General features: G+C 47.6%; 2 protein-coding genes and 1 pseudogene across 5 annotated transcripts in view; 1 reads left to right on the forward strand and 2 right to left on the reverse strand.

Annotated features, from left to right (window-relative positions):
- LOC144480691 (uncharacterized) overlaps positions 1 to 22020 on the forward strand; it is a 72299-nt gene that overhangs the window by 5508 nt on the left and 44771 nt on the right. The gene's annotated exons all lie outside the window — the stretch shown is intronic.
- On the reverse strand, positions 1997 to 2201 carry LOC144481078 (U2 spliceosomal RNA; annotated as a pseudogene).
- On the reverse strand, positions 7763 to 14383 carry LOC144480808 (uncharacterized). 4 transcript variants are annotated; one of them, XM_078200416.1, is made up of 4 exons: positions 14266 to 14383; positions 12779 to 12917; positions 11054 to 11199; positions 7763 to 10236 (listed from the first exon to the last, which is right to left on the reverse strand). In XM_078200416.1, the coding sequence occupies exon 4, from the start codon at positions 9902 to 9904 to the stop codon at positions 9065 to 9067; it is 840 nt and encodes a 279-aa protein (XP_078056542.1). In that variant the 5' UTR covers positions 9905 to 10236; positions 11054 to 11199; positions 12779 to 12917; positions 14266 to 14383; the 3' UTR covers positions 7763 to 9064. The 4 variants fall into 4 exon arrangements, with proteins under 4 accessions (XP_078056542.1, XP_078056543.1, XP_078056541.1 ...); XM_078200417.1 differs by lacking the exon at positions 11054 to 11199; XM_078200415.1 differs by lacking the exon at positions 12779 to 12917 and having other exon boundaries at positions 14266 to 14366.

The following is a 22020-nucleotide window of genomic DNA, read 5'->3' on the forward strand; positions in this document are numbered from 1 at the left end:
AGGGCGTTGGGGAGAGTTACAGAACAAAGAGATCGAGGGGTACATGTTCATAGCTCCTTGAAAGTGGAGTCACAGGTGGACAGAATGGTGAAGAAGGCATTCAGCATGCTTGGTTTCATTGGTCAGAACATTGAATACAGGAGTTGGGACGTCTTGTTGAAGTTGTACAAGACATTGGTAAGGCCACACTTGGAATACTGTGTACAATTCTGATCAGCCTTTTAAGAAAGGACATTATTAAACTGGAAAGAGTGTAGAAAAGATTAACTAGGATGCTACCGGGACTTGATGGTTTGAGCTATAAGGAGAGGCTGGATAGACTGGGGCATTTTTCCCTGGAGCATTGGAGACTTTGGGGTCATCTTATAGAAGTCTATAAAATAACAAGGGAAATAGATCAGTTAGGTAGTCAACATCTTTTCCCAAAGGTAGAGGAGTCTAAAACTAGAGGGCATAGGTTTAAGGTGAGAGGGGAGAGATACAAAAGGGTCCAGAGGGGCAATTCTTTCACACAGAGGGTGGTGAGTGCCAGGAACGAGCTGCCAGAGGTAGTAGTAGAGGCGGGTACAATTTTGTCTTGTAAAAAGCATTTAGACAGTTACATGGGTAAGCTGGGTATCGAGGTATATGGGTACAAAATGGGCAATTGGGACTAGCTTGGTGGTTTTAATAAAAAGGACAGCATGGACAAGTGAGACCAAGGGCATGTTTCCATGCTGTAAACCTTTATGACTCTATGACTTTATACTTTAGAATTGAATACAGGGCTCATTGTTACTAACGGGGAAAGAAGGGCTAAAACCCTGACCCAGAACCCTTTCACACACACGTGGACATCTCTGAATCTGACGCACACCAAATGGAACGTTACACAAGGGGCTGGAATTCACTGGAATTTCTCAACAACCTTTCAATAGAAATGTCCTGGTACAGACTGTGACAAAGGGCACAACAGACAGCAAGAACCAGGAGGAACCTTTAACCCAGAGAATGTTAATAACCTTGTTCAGGACACCGGTGCCAGGCACAGGAGGATCCCAGGAAAAACGGAACATTTAATTTCTGTCTGTTTCACAATTCTAAATGGCTGATTCTTTAACAAAGGAATGTTTAAAAACAGCATTGTGATATTTCAAGGTCAACTGTGTCTGGGAAAGGGGCACACTGATGTGTTTTTATTATAAACAGGAGGATCCATTGAAAAGCAGCTCTGGACGATACGAGCACCTCCTGACCTACTTTCAATTCATTTCAAATCACCCATCACTTTCCGTGGAATATTCTTTATTCTTTCCTGGGATGAGGACACTGCTGGCAAAGCCCCAGCACACGTTGCTCAGCTCCTAATTGCCCCTGAACGGAGTGAGTTGCTCAGCCATTTCAGAGGGACAGTTAAGATTCACCCACATCGCTGTGTGGGTCTGGATTCACATGTAGGCCAGACCGGATAAGGATGGCAGATTTCCTTCCCTGATAGGGGGTATTAATAGGGTGAACCGGACGGGTTTTTACAACAATCGATGATAGTTTCATGGTCACCGTTACTGAGACTAACTTTATATAATTCCAGATTGATTCACTGAATTCAAATCCCACCAGTTGCCTGTCCCCAAATCCTTTGCTGGCTCTCTGCATTACTCGGCAGAGACATTCCCACTATCCCACCACCTCCCCAAGTGGAAATATTGCACACAACCCTTTGTTAAACGGGAAGGAGAAAAGAGAGAGGCTTTGACCTTTGGACGATCTCATTACAAACTAAAGCAACCTTAAAGCTGACCATTCTGTAAAAGGTCTTCAGGTAAGCGTTCTCCAAGGCGGCCTTTAAGACACACAACGCCACAGAATCACCGAGCAGAGACTGATTTTTTTTTGTACTTTTCCAATTCAATCAAATCAAATCCAATTCAGAGTCTCAAGAAGTTGAGACATTTCCGATCCAGGCTGACAAGACAGGGCGAGCGACCAAATCACCCTGTCCTGGGCCTGACCTACATGAGCCAAGCTGGTTGGAGGAGGGAAAGCAATACCTCCTCCAAGACTTGAGCTCATTTGCATCTTAGCCAAAAGGCCGAGATGCTGCTTTTAAAAATTGCTTCACATGAAACATATGAAGCTTCAATGTAACCTAATGACCTCAACCAAGTGCAGCATCCAATCCATACTACACTTGATCTTAGCCAAAAGGCCGAGACTGATAGCTAAGTTCCACACACATGAGGACGGCCTCAACCGGGATCTTGGGTTCATGTCACACTATCTGTAACCCTCACGACTTGCCTGAGCTTGCAAAATCTCACTAACTGTCCTGGCTGGAGACAATACACATCTCTTTAACCTGTGCTTAACCCTCTCTCCACTCACATTGTCTGTACTTGTAAAGACTTGATTACCTGTAAAGACTCGCATTCCAACCATTATCTTGTAATTGAGTTTGTGTCTATATATGCCCTGTTTGTGAAACAAATCCTGCACTCACCTGATGAAGGGGCAGCGCTCCGAATTTAAAAAAATGCTACCAAATAAACCTGTGGGGCTTTAACCTGGTGTTGTGTGACTTACTGTGTTTACCCCAGTCCAACATCTCCACATCATTCTGTAAAAGTTTAAAAACTTTAATTTATAAAGCACAGTAAGAAACAGGTGAAAAGTAACGATGGACGTTCTGACTGACATCAGAAACATTGATTGACCGGATAAACACTCACTACATCACAGAGCGATCCTCAACCATTAAAGAATTGACCCACAATAAGAAATGAGAGAGCCTAATAAAAAGGGGCAGGAGTTTACACAGAGAGGTGACACCCACAGCTGCTCAGGATGATGGAATTCAGTTCAGGAAGGGGATAAAGTGAGAAGCTTTTGCGATTCAAGGCAGAAGTATTGAACATTCTGGATCAGTGCTCATCGAGCTTGCTGACTAGCCGAACACATCAATTAATCTCATCATTAAAACCCCCAGTATAAATAACATGGATTTGATGACAAATGTTGAAGTGTTGGTTTAGAGCCACAAGTTTCGACTTCCCATTTGAGCCTGGGGCACCTTTCTGTCTCTCTATTGCTCGCGTCAATGACAGCCAGGCGATGGAGCTGAGGGCTGAATTTAGCTGCGAATAACGGGGCCTGCGCCCCAGTTGGGAAACTGCTATGGGAGCATTCTGGCCAAGTTTGCCGATGATACAAAGATAGGTGGAGGGGCAGGTAGTATTGAGGAGGTGGGGAGGCTGCAGAAAGATTTAGACAGTTTAGGAGAGTGGTCCAAGAAGTGGCTGATGAAATTCAACGTGGGCAAGTGCGAGGTCGTACACTTTGGAAAAAAGAATAGAGGCATGGACTATTTTCTAAACGGTGACAAAATTCATAATGCTAAAGTGCAAAGGGACTTGGGAGTCCTAGTCCAGGATTCTCTAAAGGTAAACTTGCAGGTTGAGTCCGTAATTAAGAAAGCAAATGTAATGTTGTCATTTATCTCAAGAGGCTTGGAATACAAAAGCAGGGATGTACTTCTGAGGCTTTATAAAGCACTGGTTAGGCCCCATTTGGAGTACTGTGAGCAATTTTGGGCCCCACACCTCAGGAAGGACATACTGGCACTGGAGCGGGTCCAGCGGAGATTCACACGGATGATCCCAGGAATGGTAGGCCTGACATACGATGAACGTCTGAGGATCGTGGGATTATATTCATTGGAGTTTAGGAGGTTGAGGGGAGATCTGATAGAAACTTACAAGATAATGAACGGCTTAGATAGGATGGACGTAGGGAAGTTGTTTCCATTAACAGGGGAGACTAGGACGCGGGGGCACAGCCTTAGAATAAAAGGGAGTCACTTTAGAACAGAGATGAGGAGAAATTTCTTCAGCCAGAGAGTGGTGGGTCTGTGGAATTCATTGCCACAGAGGGCTGTGGAGGCCGAGACGTTGAGCGTCTTCAAGACAGAAATTGATAAATTCTTGATTTCTCGAGGAATTAAGGGCTATGGGGAGAGAGCGGGTAAATGGAGTTGAAATCAACCATGATTGAATGGTGGAGTGGACTCGATGGGCCGAATGGCCTTACTTCCGCTCCTATGTCTTATGGTCTTATGGCTGTCGCACTAATACAGAGACAGGAAGGTGTTGGAGGACTGAGTGGGAAATGGGCCTCCAACTAATCGGGGCACGGGAAGGGGAGAATGGAGCTGATGGTGACGTGACCCCCGGGGTTCAGTGTCCTTGTGTCCAAAATGGTGAGTCACAGGAACAGGCTACAGATGAATTACAGAGAAGCCATTTGTGTCCAGAACATTGTGACCATCCTTTTACTCTGGTTGTCTTTGATCCTCAAGTCATTTTCTGTTTGTTTTAACCATGTTCTGTTTCATTAATAAACTTTTATCCGTAAAAATATTTGATTTTTCTGGTCTTTTCCTGATGAGATTGCTGCACTTTAGGGAAAGTGGGTGAGAGGGGTTGGCAGGCTCTTTAACAGAAAGTGACTCCCTCTGAGATAATTGGCAAAGGAGCCAGAGGGGGAGATGAGATTTTATTTTTGACACAGCGATGTTAGAAACTGGGGTTCAGGGAGTCAATTAACCCTTTCTCCCCTTTTCCCAAACTCTGAAATGATTCCCAGTGATAACCCTTATTGGTGACGGTGGTTAGATTTTATTCAGTATCAATAAGAGCTGACACAGGCTAATGTCTGAGCAGTCGTATCAAAGTGCAGCAGCATTACCATTACACTCTGGGTAGAAGCAGCATCTCCACGGAAACGCTCCCTGCTCTGCCCCAGATGCCATGGCACCAGTCAATGCAATATGTAAAACCTCGACAAATCTCTGTGCTCGGGGAATCCCTTCTTATACTTTTTTACATCACAAAGTCTGTGGAGACTGATTTAACCCAATCATTGCCGAGCTAACATTTGAACGGACCAATTACAAAACCTGTCATTGAACCATCTGTATCCGCCCAAGCCATGTCAAACTCTCAAACAATTGTCTTCCCACGCTGCGTCCCTGGTACAGGGAGTCAGCATTCCCATGCCAAGCAGTGAAAACATGGGGGCCTTGACACCCAGGTGTCATCTAGGATTCAAGGCCCTCCTGTATTCTCTGTCCTCCGGGAGCTGCTTATCTCCCTGTTCCCACACACCAAGTCGCCTGTTCTCAGCTCTGCTAGATTTCTGCTAAAGTTTGGCCCCTTTAACACCTTTCGGATCAATAAAACATTTGGTCAATGAAGACCCAAACCACAATTTCTCATCCTGTCACCTGTTAACCATCCTTACCCCGAGCGTAATCACAACAGGATTAAAAACAGGAGAAGTGTAACAATCAAATTCAAAATAAATGCACAGCCAGTCATAGAATTTAATTTAATGTTCACTAATTAGCAAGAAAACGTGAAGTCGGGGGTCCCCCAGGATTCTTACAGTCCGCACCTTGAGGGGGAGGAGAACTCTCTCTCTGACCCTCACTCAATTTCACTCCTTTATTTTCCAGTTCTGTTCTTGCCCCGCCTTGGGTAACATCGACTCAATCTTTTCTTCTCCTGAAGGAGCGCCGTGAGTTCTAGGTAAATGTACATAAGGACAGATGCTTCAAGCAACAGATCAAGCATGGATGTAAAAGATTCTCTCTTTAGGGTGAACAGTGGGAAGCTTTTTCCCAGGTCGGAGGTGACGATCACGAGGGGGTCACGGGCTCAAGGTGAGAGGGGCGAAGTATAACTCAGATATTAGAGGGATTTTTTTTACACAGAGTGGTGGGGGCCTGGAATGCGCTGCCAAGTAGGGTGGTGGAGGCAGGCACGCTGACATCGTTTAAGACTTACCTGGATAGTCACATGAGCAGTCTGGGAATGGAGGGATACAAACGAATGGTCTAGTTGGACCAATGAGCGGCACAGGCTTGGAGGGCCGAAGGGCCTGTCTCCTGTGCTGTACTGTTCTTTGTTTACCCCTATCCAACTTGTGGATAGTTCTTACTCAGTATTATTTCTCCCAAGACTTCAATTGTCCCAAATCTATAATCTTATCCAGTTTACTGTAACTTTCCTCACTTTGTGAGCATGTGCAGTGTGTTTAATTGGATCCTGATTGTTTTGAACTCAGTTTCTCTCTGGAGTGTGTGTCAGTGCCTTGATGATGTCACAATGTTGTCTCAATCCCCTGGCCACATTCACCATTTCATCTCCTGCTGTGTCTCAAGTAGCTGTGTGTGTTTGGGACCCGCCCTTCACTCCATCTCACCATGAATTTAGACTTGCTATTTTTCACATGTAACAAATCACATCTGTACACTCACTCCGGTGTCCCAAAATCATGTCACACATTCTTAACTCTCAGGTGTGCTGAGAAAAAGATCAAAGTGGGTGTCTGGTTTTCTTATCTCCTCCTGTTTTGCTGCTGATATTCCACATAGTGGTCGAGCTTTCAAATGTGGATGTCTTTAAAACAAAGTTGATGGATGTGGGAGCGTTTCAGAGACCAAGTATGGTGCTGGCTTTCACTGATTTACAACTCAGCGAATACAAAGAACAACACGGCAGCACAGTGGAGCAGTGGTTAGCACTGCTGCTTCACAACGCAAGGGATCAGATTCAATTCCTAGCTTGGGTGACTGTCTGTGGGCAGTTTGCACATTCTCCCTGTGCCTGCATGGGTTTCCTCTGGATGCTCTGGTTTCCTCCCATGGTAAGAAGTCTCACAACACCGTGGGCGGCACGGTAGCACAGTGGGCGGCACGGTAGCACAGTGGTTAGCACTGCTGCTTCGGGTCACTGCTCGGGTCACTGTCTGTGTGGAGTTTGCACATTCTCCTCGTGTCTGCGTGGGTTTCCTCCGGGTGCTCCGGTTTCCTCCCACAGTCCAAAGATGTGCAGGTTAGGTTGATTGGCCAGGTTAAAAATTGCCCCTTAGAGTCCTGAGATGCGTAGGTTAGAGGGATTAGTGGGTAAATATGTGGGGGTAGGGGTAGGGCCTGGGTGGGATTGTGGTCGGTGCAGATTCGATGGGCCGAATGGCCTCCTTCTGCACTGTAGGGTTTCTATGATTTCTATGAACACCAGGTTAAAGTCCGACACCAGCTTAAAGTTCCACCCACATTGTCTGTACCTTTAAGACCTGGCTGGCTGTAGGATTCGCATTCTAATCAGTATTCTGTAACTTAATTTTGTGTCTGTTTGCACTGTTTGAGAGCACATTTCCACTCCATCTGACGAAGGAGCAGTGCTCCGAAAGCTTATGGTATTTGCTACCAAATAAACCTGTTGGACTTTAACCTGGTGTTGTGAGACTTCTTACCGTGTTCACCCCAGTCCAACGCCGGCATCTCCACATCATCCTCCCATGGGCCAAACTTGTGCGGATTTGGTTGATTGGCTAAATGACCCTAGTTTTGGGGGGGATTAGCAGGGTAAATATGTGAGGTTACGGAAATAGGGTGGGATCATTGTCGGTGCAGGCTCGATAGGCCAAATGGCCTCCTTCTGTACTATAGGGATTCTATTCTATGAATATAATGAAGCAATGTAATGGGCATCTTGTTTATTTTCAGTCTGGACTAATGCAGTGACCTGCAGTTTTATGACCCTTTTGGAATTGTTGAGCGGAGACTGATTGAAAGGTCAGGTGCTTTCTTTGGACGCTTTTTTTTAAACAGGAGAAAGGTTTTAGTTTCATTTTGTCACAAGCTGTTTGGACTACAGACTGAGAGCAGTGTTGCTCATCTCTCTGTGGAGTGAAGATTCTGCGGCCTGTGAGTTGCCAGCTGGAAGATGGAGACAAGCAGTCTCTCTCTATCTCTCTCTTGAGGTGCTGAAAGTTCCAGGACTGGGAAGGCACAGTTTGAATTCAACATTTAAAGGGCTAATTCACAGCAGATGTTTAAAAGCTGCCAAATCCAGCATCACGTGAGCATGCCTGCTTTCTGTACAAAGCCTAGAACTATGTTTGTAGGGATTATTTGATTTGGAACAGTATACTCAGCTGTACTGGTTGATACAAGATCATGGTTGCTTTTTATTGCAATTGGTAAAAGTTAGCTAATTTTTCTTATTATATTTTAACTGCGTTCTTCAATTAACTTTGTTTGATAAAAGCTTCCTAGTGGGTCACTTGAATCGTACCTGGAATGAAACATCTTATGCTCACTCGAGTGCAAATCTTCTGGCTAGGCTGACTTTGTAAAACACCTTGGATTTCTGACCTGGATCATAACACATTTCACCCAGACCCAAGTAGAGATATTCAAATTACTTTATTGTCCAGAACAATACATTCACAATAGAACAAAGAACAATACAGCACAGGAACAGGCCCTTCGGCCCTCCAAGCCCGTGCCGCTCCCTGGTCCAAACTAGACCATTCTTTTGTATCCCTCCATTCCCACTCCGTTCATGTGGCTGTCTAGATAAGTCTTATCTTATCTTTAAACAATATCTTTAAACAAAAATTAAACATTCCCGTTTGATTTCAGGCAGTAACATATTCTGTTAGTTTGTTCTTTATTGTCGATGTCAGGCTGGGGTTGTTGCCCTTGGAGAAAAGGAGGTTGAGGGGAGATTCGATAGAGGTGGACAAGATTCTGACAGGTTTAGATAAGGTGGACAAAGAAAAGCTGTTCCCATTAGCTGATGGGACAAGGACGAGGGGAACACAGATTTATGGTTTTGGGTCAGAGGTGCAGGGGGGGGATGTGAGGAAGAATATTTTGATGCAGCGAATGGTAATGACCTGGAACTCGCTGCCTACGAGGGTGGAGGAAGTGGAGACAATAAACAATTACAAAGGAAATTGGATGGGCATTTGGGGAGTTTCAAACAGAAATGCTGATTAAATATCTCTGAACTTCCTCACACCCGGTCACTCTGTGATCCTTGTGAAATTTGAAACCAGGTATTCGCAACAAGACTCAAAGAGCATCAGCCCACTGGAGGCAAAGTTGTGAGACCGGCCAGTCCAGCAGAAAGAAACCCCCCGACCCTCCCCATTGACCAACTGTGAGAATGAACAAAATGCAGCCCTGGATGTAATTGAGAGCAGAAACAATAACAGCAGAATCCAACCCCTGGAATCACTCGTGAACTTGTTGGTGTCTCAGCAGCTGGGGTGAAAGACTGAATCCCTTCCCATACAGAGAGGTGAGCGGCCTCTCCCCAGAGTGAACGCGCTGGTGTGTCCGCAGATTGGATGACTGAGTGAATCCCTTCCCACACTGAGAGCAGGTGAACGGCCTCTCCCCAGTGTGAACTCGCTCGTGTCTCCGGAAGCTGGATGAGTCAGTGAATCCCTTCCCACACTGAGGGCAGGTGAACGGCCTCTCCCCAGTGTGAACTCGCTCGTGTGTTCGCAAGCTGGATAACCGACTGAATCCCTCCCCACACTGAGAGCAGGTGAATGGCCGCTCCCCAGTGTGAACTCGCTGGTGTGTCCGCAGGGCAGATGACTGAGTGAATCCCTTCCCACACTGAGAGCAGGTGAATGGCCTCTCCCCACTGTGAATTCGCTGGTGTGTCCGCAGGGTGGAAGAGAGAGTGAATCCCTCCCCACACTGAGAGCAGGTGAACGGCCTCTCCCCAGTGTGAACTCGCTGGTGTGACTGCAGGTTGGAGTTCCGAGTGAATCCTTTTCCACACTGAGAGCAGGTGAACGGCCTCTCCCCGCTGTGAACCCGCTGGTGTGTGCGCAGATTGGATAACTGAGTGAATCCCTTCCCACACTGAGAGCAGGTAAACGGTGTCTCCCCAGTGTGAACTCGCTGGTGTTTTTGTAGGCTGGATGAATCACTGAATCCCTTCCCACACCCAGAGCAGGTGAACGGTCTCTCCCCGGTGTGACTGCGCCGATGAGCTTCCAGTTCAGAGGGGACTCTGTATCCCTTCCCACAGTCCTCACATTTCCACGGTTTCTCCATGGTGCGGGTGTCCTTGCGACTCTCCAGGTTAAACAATCAGTTAAATCTCACACAGAACACGGGTACAATCTCTCCCCGCTGTGAATGCAGCAATGTATTTTCAGGCTGTGTCACTGGTTCACACTCACTGCACTGGGACACTCTCACTCGGGTGTGTGTGTGTGTCTTGGTGCTTTTCCAGTCACATTGATGTTCCAAATCGTTTTAATCCAACAGACAGGACAACCATTTCTCCTTCTATATTCAAAGGCCGATGATATTCAGGTCCCTGGGAATCAGATTTAGACCTGACATTCGAGACTTCTGTCTGTGATTCCTCCCCTTCTGATATCCTGTTCAAACAATTTTCAACAATTATCACTGTTGAAATTCCGATCAGACAATTCTAGTTTCTATGGAACTTTCTTTCCTCTCTCATTCCCCAAAAGCTGTGAATCTCCATCCCACACACTCTCCCTCCATTCTCACTCTGCTGTATCTAATATTCACCCTCCCAATTCTCCTGAAGGTGCTGATTGAGGCTGATTGACAGATCCATGCTCACTGCTTCCTGTCCTGGACACAGAGAGAGCTGAAAATCTTCAAGCTGACAGCCACGTTAAAGTTTTACATTTGGCCATAAATGAGCAGACTGATGATGTGTGTAATGCCCTGTATTACCTGGTTACAGATACATGAAGAATGTGAGAAGGATCTTTATTTAGGCAGAGAGTGGTAACCTGGAAGTTAAAAATCCAACTCCATGCTCACCACTTGCTGTCTGGGACATAGAGATTATAACAAATACAAACAGCAGTCGGCCATTTGGCCCATCGAGCCTGCTCAACCTTTCAATGAAATCATTGGCTATTCAACCTCAGCATCATTCTCTGCACTCTCTCATCCTTGATATCTTCAAAGAACCAGTAGCAATACAGTGTAGGAACAGGCCCTTTGGCCCATCAGTCCTGCACTGATCATGTTGTCTTATCTGGACCAACCGCCTGTGTCCCTCTATACCCCGCCTGTTCATGTGTCTATCCAGATAAGTCTTAAATGTCGCTAACGTGCCTGCCTCAACCACCTCACTTGGCAGCGCATTCCAGGCCCCCATCACCCTGTGTAAAAAAACCTCCCCCAAACATCTCTGCTGAACTTTTCCCCTCTTACCTTGAACTTGCGTCCCCTTGTGTTTGTCATTTCTGCCCTGGGAAAAAGCTTCCAACTTTTCACTTTATCTGTGGAGGTCGGTCACCAGTGGAGTGCCTCAGGGATCTGTTCTGGGACCCTTGCTGTTTGTCATTTTCATAAACGACCTGGATGAGGAAGTGGAGGGATGGGTTGGTAAGTTTGCCGACGACACGAAGGTTGGTGGGGTTGTGGATAGTTTGGAGGGACATCAGAAGCTGCAGCGTGATATAGATAGGATGCAAGACTGGGCGGAGAAGTGGCAGATGGACTTCAACCCGGATAAATGTGTAGTGGTACATTTTGGCAGGTCAAATGGGATGAAGGACTATAATATCAAGGGTAAGACTCTTAGCAGTGTAGAGGATCAGAAGGACCTTGGGGTCCGGGTCCATAGGACTCAAAAATCGGCCCCGCAGGTGGAGGAGGTGGTTAAGAAGGCGTATGGTGTGCTGCCTTCATCAATCGAGGGATTGAGTTTAAGAGTCGGGAGATAATAATGATGCAGCTTTATAAGACTCTCGTCAGACCCCACTTAGAGTACTGTGCTCAGTTCTGGTCGCCTCATTACAGGAAGGATGTAGAAGTTATTGAAAGGGTGCAGAGAAGTTTTACAAGGATGTTGCCTGGATTGGGTGGCATGCCTTATGAGGATAGGTTGAGGGAGCTCAGGGTCTTTTCTCCTTGGAGAGACGAAGGATGAGAGGTGACCTGATGGAGGTGTACAAGATGTTGAGAGATATAGATCAGGTGGATTCTCAGAGGCTTTTTCCCAGGGCTGAAATGGCTGCTACGAGAGGACACAGGTTCAAGGTGCTGGGGAGTAGGTACAGAGGAGATGTCAGGGGTAAGTTTTTCACTCAGAAGGTGGTGGGTGAGTGGAATCGGCTGCCGTCAATGGAGGCAAACTCGATCGGGTCTTTTAAGAGACTTCTGGATGAGTACATGGGACTTAATAGGATTGAGGGTTATAGGTAAGCCTATACATAGGCCTAGGTAGGTAGGGACATGATCGGCGCAACTTGTGGGCCGAAGGGCCTGTTTGTGCTGTAGTTTTTCTATGTTCTATGCCCCTATTAATTTTATAAACTTCTCTGAGGTCACCCCTCAGCCTCTGCCTTTCCAGGGAGAAGAATCCCAGTTTATTCAATCTCTTCTCATAGCTAATACCCTCCATACCAGGCAACATCCTGGTAAACCTTTTAGAAACATAGAACATAGAAGATAGGAGCAGGAGGAGGCCATTTGGCCCTTTGAGACTGCCCACCATTTATTATGATCATGGCTGATCATCCAACTCAATAGCCTAATCCGGCTTTTCCCCCATAACCTTTGATCCCGTTCGCCCCAAGTGCTATATCCAGCCGCCTCTTGAATACATTCAATGATTTGGTATCAACTACTTCCTGTGGTATCTGTACTACTTCCTCTGGTATCTGTACTACTTCCTCTGGTATCTGTACTCCCTTCAAAGCCTCTATGTCCTTCTAGTAGTGTGGCGGCCAGAATTGGACACAGTATTCCAAATATGGCCGAACCAATGTTTTATATTACTGTAACATAATTTGCCAACTGTATACTCGATGCCCCGGTCAATGAAGGCAAGCATGCCATATCAATATCTAGAAACCTATCAATTTCTGACTTGAATATACTCGATGACTGAGGCTCCACAGTCCTTTGCAGTACAGCGTTCCAAAGTTTTACCTCATCCTTGATTGAAGATATCCCTCCTCCTCATAACTTTCTCTCCATTTTCCTGTCTGTTCCCCATAACCCTCGACTCCCTTGTCAGTCAAAAATCTGTCTAATTCATCCTGGAATATATTCAATGTTCCTCAGCCTCCTGTGGAAGAGAAATCCAAAAAACTAATAACCCTCTGAGGGAAGAGACGTCTGGAAATATATAACGTAGCTACAGTTCCAAATTACAAGTCCACGGATGCGATTTAAAAATGAAACTGGATGGGCACTTGAAGGAAATAAACTTTCAGAGGAACGGGCGTACAGAAGGGGAATGGTACAGGAGCGTTCTACGGAGAATCGGCATGGACTCAAGTTACCGAATGGACTCCTTCTGTGCTGTAGTGATTCTGACTGGAAATGTATAACATCGCTACAGCATTATATTACAAGTCTAGAAATACCCTCCGCAGAGCGGCACGGTAGCGTAGTGGTTAGCACTGCTGCTTCACAGCTCCAGGGTCCCGGGTTCGATTCCCGGCTCGGGTCACTGTCTGTGTGGAGTTTGCACATTCTCCTCGTGTCTGCGTGGGTTTCCTCCGGGTGCTCCGGTTTCCTCCCACAGTCCAAAGATGTGCGGGTTAGATTGATTGGCCAGGTTAAAAATTGCCCCTTAGAGTCCTGAGATGCGTAGGTTAGAGGGATTAGCGGGTAAAATGTGGGGGTAGGGCCTGGGTGGGATAGTGGTCGGTGCAGACTCGATGGGCCGAATGGCCTCCTTCTGCACTGTAGGGTTTCTAAGATTCTATGAAAATTAAATGTACTTTATTACAGAAACAGTATAGCTAATCTGTATCATATAACAACACTAGACATATCTCTGTCCTCTGTTCATTTACTGTCCCCTTAAAATCATAGAAACCCTACAGTGCAGAAGGAGGCCATTCGGCCCATCGAGTCTGCACCGACCACAATCCCACCCAGGCCCTACCCCCACATATTTACCCACTAATCCCTCTAACCTACACATCCCAGGACTCTAAGGGGCAATTTTTAACCTGGCCAATCAACCTAACCCGCACATCTTTGGACTGTGGGAGGAAACCGGAGCACCCGGAGGAAACCCACGCAGACACGAGGAGAATGTGCAAACTCCACACAGACAGTGACCCGAGCCGGGAATTGAACCCGGGACCCTGGAGCTGTGAAGCAGCAGTGCTAACCACTGTGCTACCGTGCCGCCCATGTCAGCCATCTCCTGGGGAAACCACCCCTTTAACTGTAAACATTGGAGAAGAGACCATCCTTTTAGCCAGACAAATCAATGTGTCAAGCTGAGAGAGCAAAGGATGTCATTGTCTTTAAGAGAGAGAGAGACCTGGGCCAACCTTCCCAGAGTCTGCACCCTCCCTGGATTCAATTCCTTTCCCTTCAGTTGCTGCAAATCACCAATTTCCCCCAGAATGAGAAAAGAAACGGAAAGGGGGGAGAAAAGAAAGTGTTTTACTCACAGATGTTGGAGAGACAGGAGGAAGTTTGAGTCTGTGTCTGAAGCTCAATCTTCACTCAGAGAGAGAGCAGCAGCAGCCGCTTAGCTGGGCGGGAATGAGCTCATGGTCCAACTTCCGCATTCAGACAATGGGGGGAGCTCTGATTGGCTGGAGGACCAGAATCCTTCCGGTCTTCCAACCTTTCCCATTGGGCAACACCTCAGCATGAAGGTCAGGGGGAGAGCCCACCCCCTCGCACATGCGCAGCTGCCCCTCTCCCTTGGACATGCGCAGTCCGGGGCGGGGGGGCAGATCACCGAGCGGCTTCTCGCTCTGGCCGGAGCCCGTCAGCCGGTTGCCTGGAAACCTTGGCTCGAGGAGGTGCAGGGGAACAATGGGTGGGGGCGGGGCTCCCGGGTCCGCGCGGCGGAGATCCCACCCCCTGACCTTCGTGTTGACCAATGGGAAAGGCTGGAAGGACTCTGGTCCTCCAGACAGCCTGGCTTTGTGACAATGCAGATGGAGCTTCAGACAGACTCAACCTTCTTCCTGTCCCCCCAACATCTGTGAGTAAAACACTTTCTTTTCTCCCCCCTTTCCATTCATTTTCTCATTCTGGGGGGGGGGAAATTGGGGACTTGCAGCAACTGAAGGGAAAGGAGGTGAATCCAGGGAGGCTGCAGACTCTGGAAAGGTTGGCCCAAGTCTCTCTCTTCAAGACATTGACACCCTTTGCTCCCTCAGCTTGACACGTTGACTTGTCTGGCTAAAAGGATGGTCTCTTCTCCACCTCGTGAACCTGCTCCTGGCGAAACGCGCCATTTACCGGTCCAGGCAGCGGGCGATCGAGGGGGGCCGTCCATCCTGACAGTCTTCCCCTCTACCGCGGCTACGTTCGCGGCCAGGTGTCCCTGGAGAGGGAGCATGCGGTGTCCACGGGCGCGGTTGACGCTTTCCGTGCCCGCTGGGCACCGCAGGGGTTGGGGTGCGTTATTGACCCCAATAATCACATTTTAATTTGATGTTTTTAAGTTTCCTTTGTACTTTGATTTCTGTTCGGGCTGTTCCCCCTCCTTTTTGGGGAGCTGCCCCTTTTACTTTGTCCTGATTTAATCTGAGTTCGTTTACTTGGTTTGGTTTGACCTAAAAAAAGAGGACAATGCAGATGGAGCTACAGACAGACTCAACCTTCTTCCTGTCCCCAATATCTGTGAGTAAAACACTTTCTTTTCTCCCCCTTTCCATTTCTTTTCTCATTCTGGGGGGAAATTGGGGACTTGCAGCAACTGAAGGGAAAGGAAGTGAATCCAGGGAGGCTGCAGACTCTGGAAAGGTTGGCCCAGGTCTCTCTCTCTTAAAGACATTGACATCCTTTGCTCCCTCAGCTTGACACGTTGATTTGTGAAGGAAGAAGTTGGCTCTGTAAGGCCATCGCAGTCTGACATTTTGAGGATCTGCAAATCCTTCTATGCCAGACTGTATGACCTGAGGCCAACAGACAGCACAGCCTCCCAGTCTTTCCTGTCGTCTATCACGCAGGTCTTAGATGATGGCGAGCGGGAGAGCCTGGATAGAGTGTTATCTCTGGATGAGCTGACAAAGACCGTCGAGTCCTTTCAGAAGGGTAAAACTCCCAGAAGCGACGGCTTACCGGCTGAGTTTTACTCGGCGTTGTGGGACTTGACGGGCCCGGACCTGCTGGAAGTATACGAGAGTATGCTTCTGGAAGGCAGCATGTCAGAATCCATAAGGACAGGCATCATCACCCTCAGCTACAAGCAGAAGGGGGAAAGGGAAGAAATTAGAAATTGGCGACCCATTTCACTATTGAATGTGGACTATAAAACTCTAGCCAAGGTCATCGCCAACCGGGTCAAGCCTGCTCTGGGGTCAGTGATCCATCCTGATCAAACCTGTGCTGTACCCGGCAGGAAGATCTCTTGCGCTACTCAGAGATGCGATCGCCTACGTGCAGGACAAGCAGGTGGATACCTGTCTCATCAGCCTAGTAAGAAGTCTCACAACACCAGGTTAAAGTCCAACAGGTTTATTTGGTAGCAAATACCATAAGCTTTCGGAGCAGAGCTCCTTCTCCCGAAAGCTTATGGTATTTGCTACCAAATAAACCTGTTGGACTTTAACCTGGTGTTGTGAGACTTCTTAGTGTGCTTACCCCAGTCCAACGCCGGCATCTCCAAAGATGTGCGGGTTAGGTTGATTGGCCAGGTTAAAAATTGTCCCTTAGAGTTCTGGGATGCGTAGGTTAGAGGGATTAGCGGGTAAAATATGTGGGGGTAGGGCCTGGGTGGGATTGTGGTCGGTGCAGACTCGATGGGCCGAATGGCCTCCTTCTGCAATGTAGGGTTTCTATGTTTCTATCTCCACATCATCAGCCTAGACCAGGAGAAGGCGTTTGACAGAATATCGCACGGCTACATAATGGATGTGCTGTCCAAAATGGGCTTTGGGGAGGGAATCCGCAATTGGATCCAACTGCTCTACACAGACATCAGCAGCGCAATTTCAATCAACGGGTGGGAATCAGATATGTTTCAGATCAGGTCTGGAGTCAGGCAGGGCTGCCCTCTCTCCTCCGTCCTTTTTGTGTGTTGCATTGAACCCTTTGCCGAGGCTCTCAGAAGCGACCCAGGCCTCAAAGGGGTTACAATCCAAGGCAGCGGAAGCACGCAGGTCAAAGCCTCCCTGTATGATCCAAGCTGTCAAGACAGGAAGTGAGAGGCCTGTCTTGTCAGCTTGGATCGGGAATGTCTCACTTGATGAGACTCTGAATTGGACTTTGATTGGATTGAATTGGATATATAGACAGAAAAAAAATATTTTTCTGGCTAAAAGGATGGTCTCTTTTCTAATACAAAGAACAGTACAGCACAGGAAACAGGCCCTTCGGCCCTCCAAGCCTGTGCCGCTCCTTGGTCCAACTAGACCAATCGTTTGTATCCCTCCATTCCCAGGCTGCTCATGTGACTATCCAGGTAAGTCTTAAACGATGTCAGCGTGCCTGCCTCCACCACCCTACTTGGCAGCGCATTCCAGGCCCCCACCACCCTCTGTGTAAAAAACGTCCCTCTGATATCTGAGTTATACTTCACCCCTCTCAGCTTGAGCCCGTGACCCCTCGTGATCGTCACCTCCGACCTGGGAAAAAGCTTCCCACTGTTCACCCTATCTATACCCTTCATAATCTTGTACACCTCTATTAGATCTCCCCTCATTCTCCGTCTTTCCAAGGAGAACAATAATGTTCACAATAAAGGGCTGGTTTCCCCAGGAGATGGCTGACATTTAAGGGGATGGTACATTAACATAGGACAGAGATATGTTATATTGTACAGATTAGATTTTTGTTTTGGTACTGTAATAAAATACATTTATTATTATTTGAATAATAATATTCAAACCCCACATATTTACCCTGTTAATCCCGCTGACACTAAGGGGCAATTTAGCATGGTCAATCAACCTAACCTGTACATCTTGGGACTGTGGGGGAAAAACCGGAGCACCCGGAGGAAACCCCACACAGACACGAGTAGAATGTATCAACTCCGCACAGACAGTGACCCGAGACTGGAATTCAACCCGGGTCCCTGGCTTTGTGAGGCAGCAGTGCTAATCACCGTGCCACTGTGCTGCCCTATTATGCACTATTCCTTTCAAAATGAAGTTCTTCCTCAGATTCACTTTGGAAGAAATAATAACAAATTGGATTATTATCTAAATGGAAAGAAATTACAACATGCTGCTGCGCAGAGGGACCTGGGGGTCCTTGTGCATGAGACACAAAAACCCAGTCTGCAGGTGCAACAGGTGATCAAGGCGGCAAATTGGATGTTGGCCTATATCGCAAGGGGGATAGGATATAAAAGCAGAGATGTCTTGCTGCATCTGTACAGGGCATTGGTGAGGCCGCAGCTGGAATACTGTGTGCAGTATTGGTCCCCTTATTTGCGGAAGGATATATTGGCCTTGGAGGGAGTGCAGAGAAGGTTCACCAGGTTGATACCAGAGATGAGGGGTGTTGATTATGAGGAGAGACTGAGCAGATTGGGTTTGTACTCGTTGGAGTTTAGAAGGCTGAGGGGGGATCTGATAGAGACCTATAAGATAATGAAGGGGCTGGATAGGGTAGAGGTGGAGAGATTCTTTCCACTTAGAAAGGAAGCTAGAACGAGAGGGCACAGCCTCAAAAATAAAGGGGGGTCAGTTTAGGACAGAGTTGAGGAGGAACTTCTTCTCTCAGAGGGTGGTGAGTCTCTGGAATTCTCTGCCCACTGAAGTGGTGGAGGCTACCTCGTTGAATATGTTTAAATCACGGATAGATGGATTCCGGATCGGGAAGGGAATTAGGGGTTATGGGGATCAGGCGGGTAAGTGGAACTGATCCACTTCAGCTCAGCCATGATCTTATTGAATGGCGGGGCAGGCTCGAGGGGCTAGATGGCCTACTCCTGCTCCTATTTCTTATGTTCTTATTCCCCACCCACTGTATCGCTAAGAAATACAGTGCTGTATGCCACTCATTTTTCAGTCCAGTTATATGTGTAGGTGTATAATGTATAGATTACAAGCAACCTGCATGGAGATCTTCAGGGATTTGTGTCCCTGATATGATGCAATTACCATGGATCTGTTGGTCTGCATGAATTGCTCCTACAGGAGAATTGGGAGGGTGTACGATTGGCACAGTGGAGTGAGAATGGAGGGAGATTTGATTTATTGTTGTTGCATGTATTGGGATACAGTGAAAAGTATTGCCTCTTCCTCGCTGTACAGACAAAACATAGCATTCGTAGGGAACACGGCGGGAGAAGGAAGAAGTTGAAAGTCTTGTAGTTTATTTATTTGTCGCATGTCAAGGGCGGCACAGTGGTTAGGGGCGGCACGGTAGCACAGTGGTTAGCACTGCTGCTTCACAGCTCCAGGGACCTGGGTTCGATTCCCGGCTCGGGGCACTGTCTGTGTGGAGTCTGCACATTCTCCTTGTGTCTGCGCGGCTTTCCTCCGGGCGCTCCGGTTTCCTCCCACAGTCCAAAGATGTGCGGGTTAGGTTGATTGGCCAGGTTAAAAATTGCCCCTTAGAGTCCTGAGATGCGTAGGTTAGAGAGATTAGCGGGTAAATATGTAGTGATATGGGGGTAGAGCCTGGGTGGGATTGTGGTCGGTGCAGACTCGATGGGCCGAATGGCCTCTTTCTGTACTGTAGGGTTTCTATGGTTCTTGGGTCACTGGCTGTGTGGGGTCTGCACTTTCTTCCCGTGTCTGCGCGAGTTTCCTCAGGGTGCTCCGGTTTCCTCCCGCAGTCCAAAGATGTGTGGGTTGGGTTGATTGGCCATGATAAATTGACCCGAGAGTCAGGGGATTAGCAGGGTAAATGGGGTTACGGGGATAGGGCCTGGGTGGGATTGTGGTTGGTGCAGACTTGATGGGCCCAATGGCCTCCTTCTGCACTGTAGGGTTTCTATGGCATTCTATACATTGTAAGAAGTCTCACAACACCAGGTTAAAGTCCAACAGGTTTATTTGGTAGCAAATTTGATTCTATACATTAACACTGCAGTGAAGTTACTGTGAAAATCCCCTATTTGCCACACTCCAGCGCCGGTTCGGGTTACACTGAGGGAGAATTTAGCACGGTCAATGCACCTAATCTGCACATCTTTCTGACTGTGGGAGGAACCCGGAGTAAACCCACGCAAACCTGGGGAGAATGTACAAACTCTGCACGGACAGTGACGCAAGCCGGGAATCAAACCCGGGTCCCCGGTGCTGTGAGGCAGCAGTGCTAACTGCTGGGCCGCCTTGCCGCCCAAAGGAGAGGGTGCAGAATGCAGTGTCACACTCATTGCTAGGGTGCTAAGAAAAACCAGCTTAATGCGAGATAGGTCCATTCAAAATTCTGATGGCAGCAGGGAAGAGGTTGTTCTCGAGTCGATGGTCCGTGACCTCAGAATTTTGTACCTTTTTTCCTGACGGGGATAGACGGGTCGTGCAGGAATCTCCTGTGGCCATTCCCCTGCAAATCAGATATACTGCTTTGGATACTGTTGAGGGGAATGACCTCTCCAGGGAAAGCAGCAGCAGCCAAACTTGTTGCACCACGGTTGGTTCTGCTGCAGAGGGGACGGGTATAAAGTGTGCCAGTGCAATTGTTACAGGGGATTCAATTGTAAGGGGAATAGACAGGCTTTTCTGTGGCTGCAAACAAGACTCCAGGAGGGTATGTCGCCTCCCTGCCAGGTCAAGATGTCTCGGAGCGGCTGCAGGACATTCTGAAGGGGGAGGGTGAATGGCCAGTGGTCGTAGTCCACGGTGGTACAAATGACATAAGTTTAAAAAAAGGGATGAGGTCCTAAAAGCAGAATACAGGGAGCTAGGAAGAAAGTTAAGAAATCGGACCTCAAAGGTAGTGATCTCAGGATTACTACCGGTGCCACGTGCTAGTCAGAGTAGAAACGACAGGATATATCGGATAAATACATGGCTGAAGAGCTGGTGTCAGGGGGAGGGTTTCAGATTCCTGGGGCATTGGGACCGGTTCTGGGGGAGGTGGGACCTGTACAAATTGAACGGGTTACACCTGGGCAGGACTTGGACTGATGTCCTAAGGGGAGTGTTTGCTAGAGAGGTTGGGGAGGGTTTAAACTCTGAAATCGGCCCCGCAGGTGGAGGAGGTGGTTAAGAAGGCGTATGGTGTGCTGGCCTTTATCAATCGAGGGATTGGGTTTAGGAGTCCGGGGATAATGATGCAGCTATATAAGACCCTCGTCAGACCCCACTTGGAGTACTGTGCTCAGTTCTGGTCGCCTCATTACAGGAAGGATGTGGAAAAGATTGAAAGGGTGCAGAGGAGATTTACAAGGATGTTGCCTGGATTGAGTGGCATGCCTTATGAGGACAGGCTGAGGGAGCTCGGTCTTTTCTCCTTGGAGAGACGAAGGATGAGAGGAGACCTGATAGAGGTATATAAGATGTTGAGAGGGATAGATCGGGTGGACTCTCAGAGGCTTTTTCCCAGAGTGGAAATGGCTGCTACGAGAGGACACAGGTTTAAGGTGCTGGGGGGTAGGTACAGGGGAAATGTCAGGGGGAAGTTTTTCACACAGAGGGTGGTGGGCGAGTGGAATCGGCTGCTGTCAGGGGTGGTGGAGGCAAACTCAATAGGGTCTTTTAAGAGACTCCTGGATGAGTACATGGGACTTAATAGGATGGAGGGTTATAGGTAGGTCTAAAAGGTAGGGATGTGTTCGGCACAACTTGTGGGGCCGAAGGGCCTGTTTTGTTCTGTAGTTTTTCTATGTTTCTATGTTTCTAAACTAATATGTCAGGGGGATGGGAACCTATGTGAGGAGTCTGAGGAGGGAGCAACGACAAAATGTGGGGAGAATGTTCCAACTACATCAAAAATCAGGAAAAAAGTTAAAAGGAAGGAGAACTCAGGAGATGTTATTAATGGAAGTGTTAAATTCAAAAAGAAGGTACAAAAACTAGCATCAGGGTACTTTATCTGAATGCTCGTAGCATTCGAAACAGTTGACAGCACAAATCATTGTCAACAAGTATGGTTTGGTGGCCATTACAGAGACATGGTTGCAGGATGGTCACGACTGGGAGTTGAATATCCAGGGGTATCAGACTGTTCAGAGAGACCGACAGGAAGGTAGGGGAGGTGGTGTAGCTCTGATATTTAAGGATGACATCAGGGCGGTAGTGAGAGATGATACAGGTTCTATGGAAAAAAAAGGTTGAATCCATTTG

This window comes from Mustelus asterias, chromosome 30 (genome assembly GCF_964213995.1).
Source record: "Mustelus asterias chromosome 30, sMusAst1.hap1.1, whole genome shotgun sequence".
In the NCBI taxonomy this organism is placed as follows: domain Eukaryota; kingdom Metazoa; phylum Chordata; class Chondrichthyes; order Carcharhiniformes; family Triakidae; genus Mustelus; species Mustelus asterias.

Coding starts and splice junctions, on each gene's coding strand:
- LOC144480808 (XM_078200418.1), bottom strand. CDS start 9,904: ATGGAGAAACCGTGGAAATGTGAGGACTGTGGGAAGGGATACAGAGTC.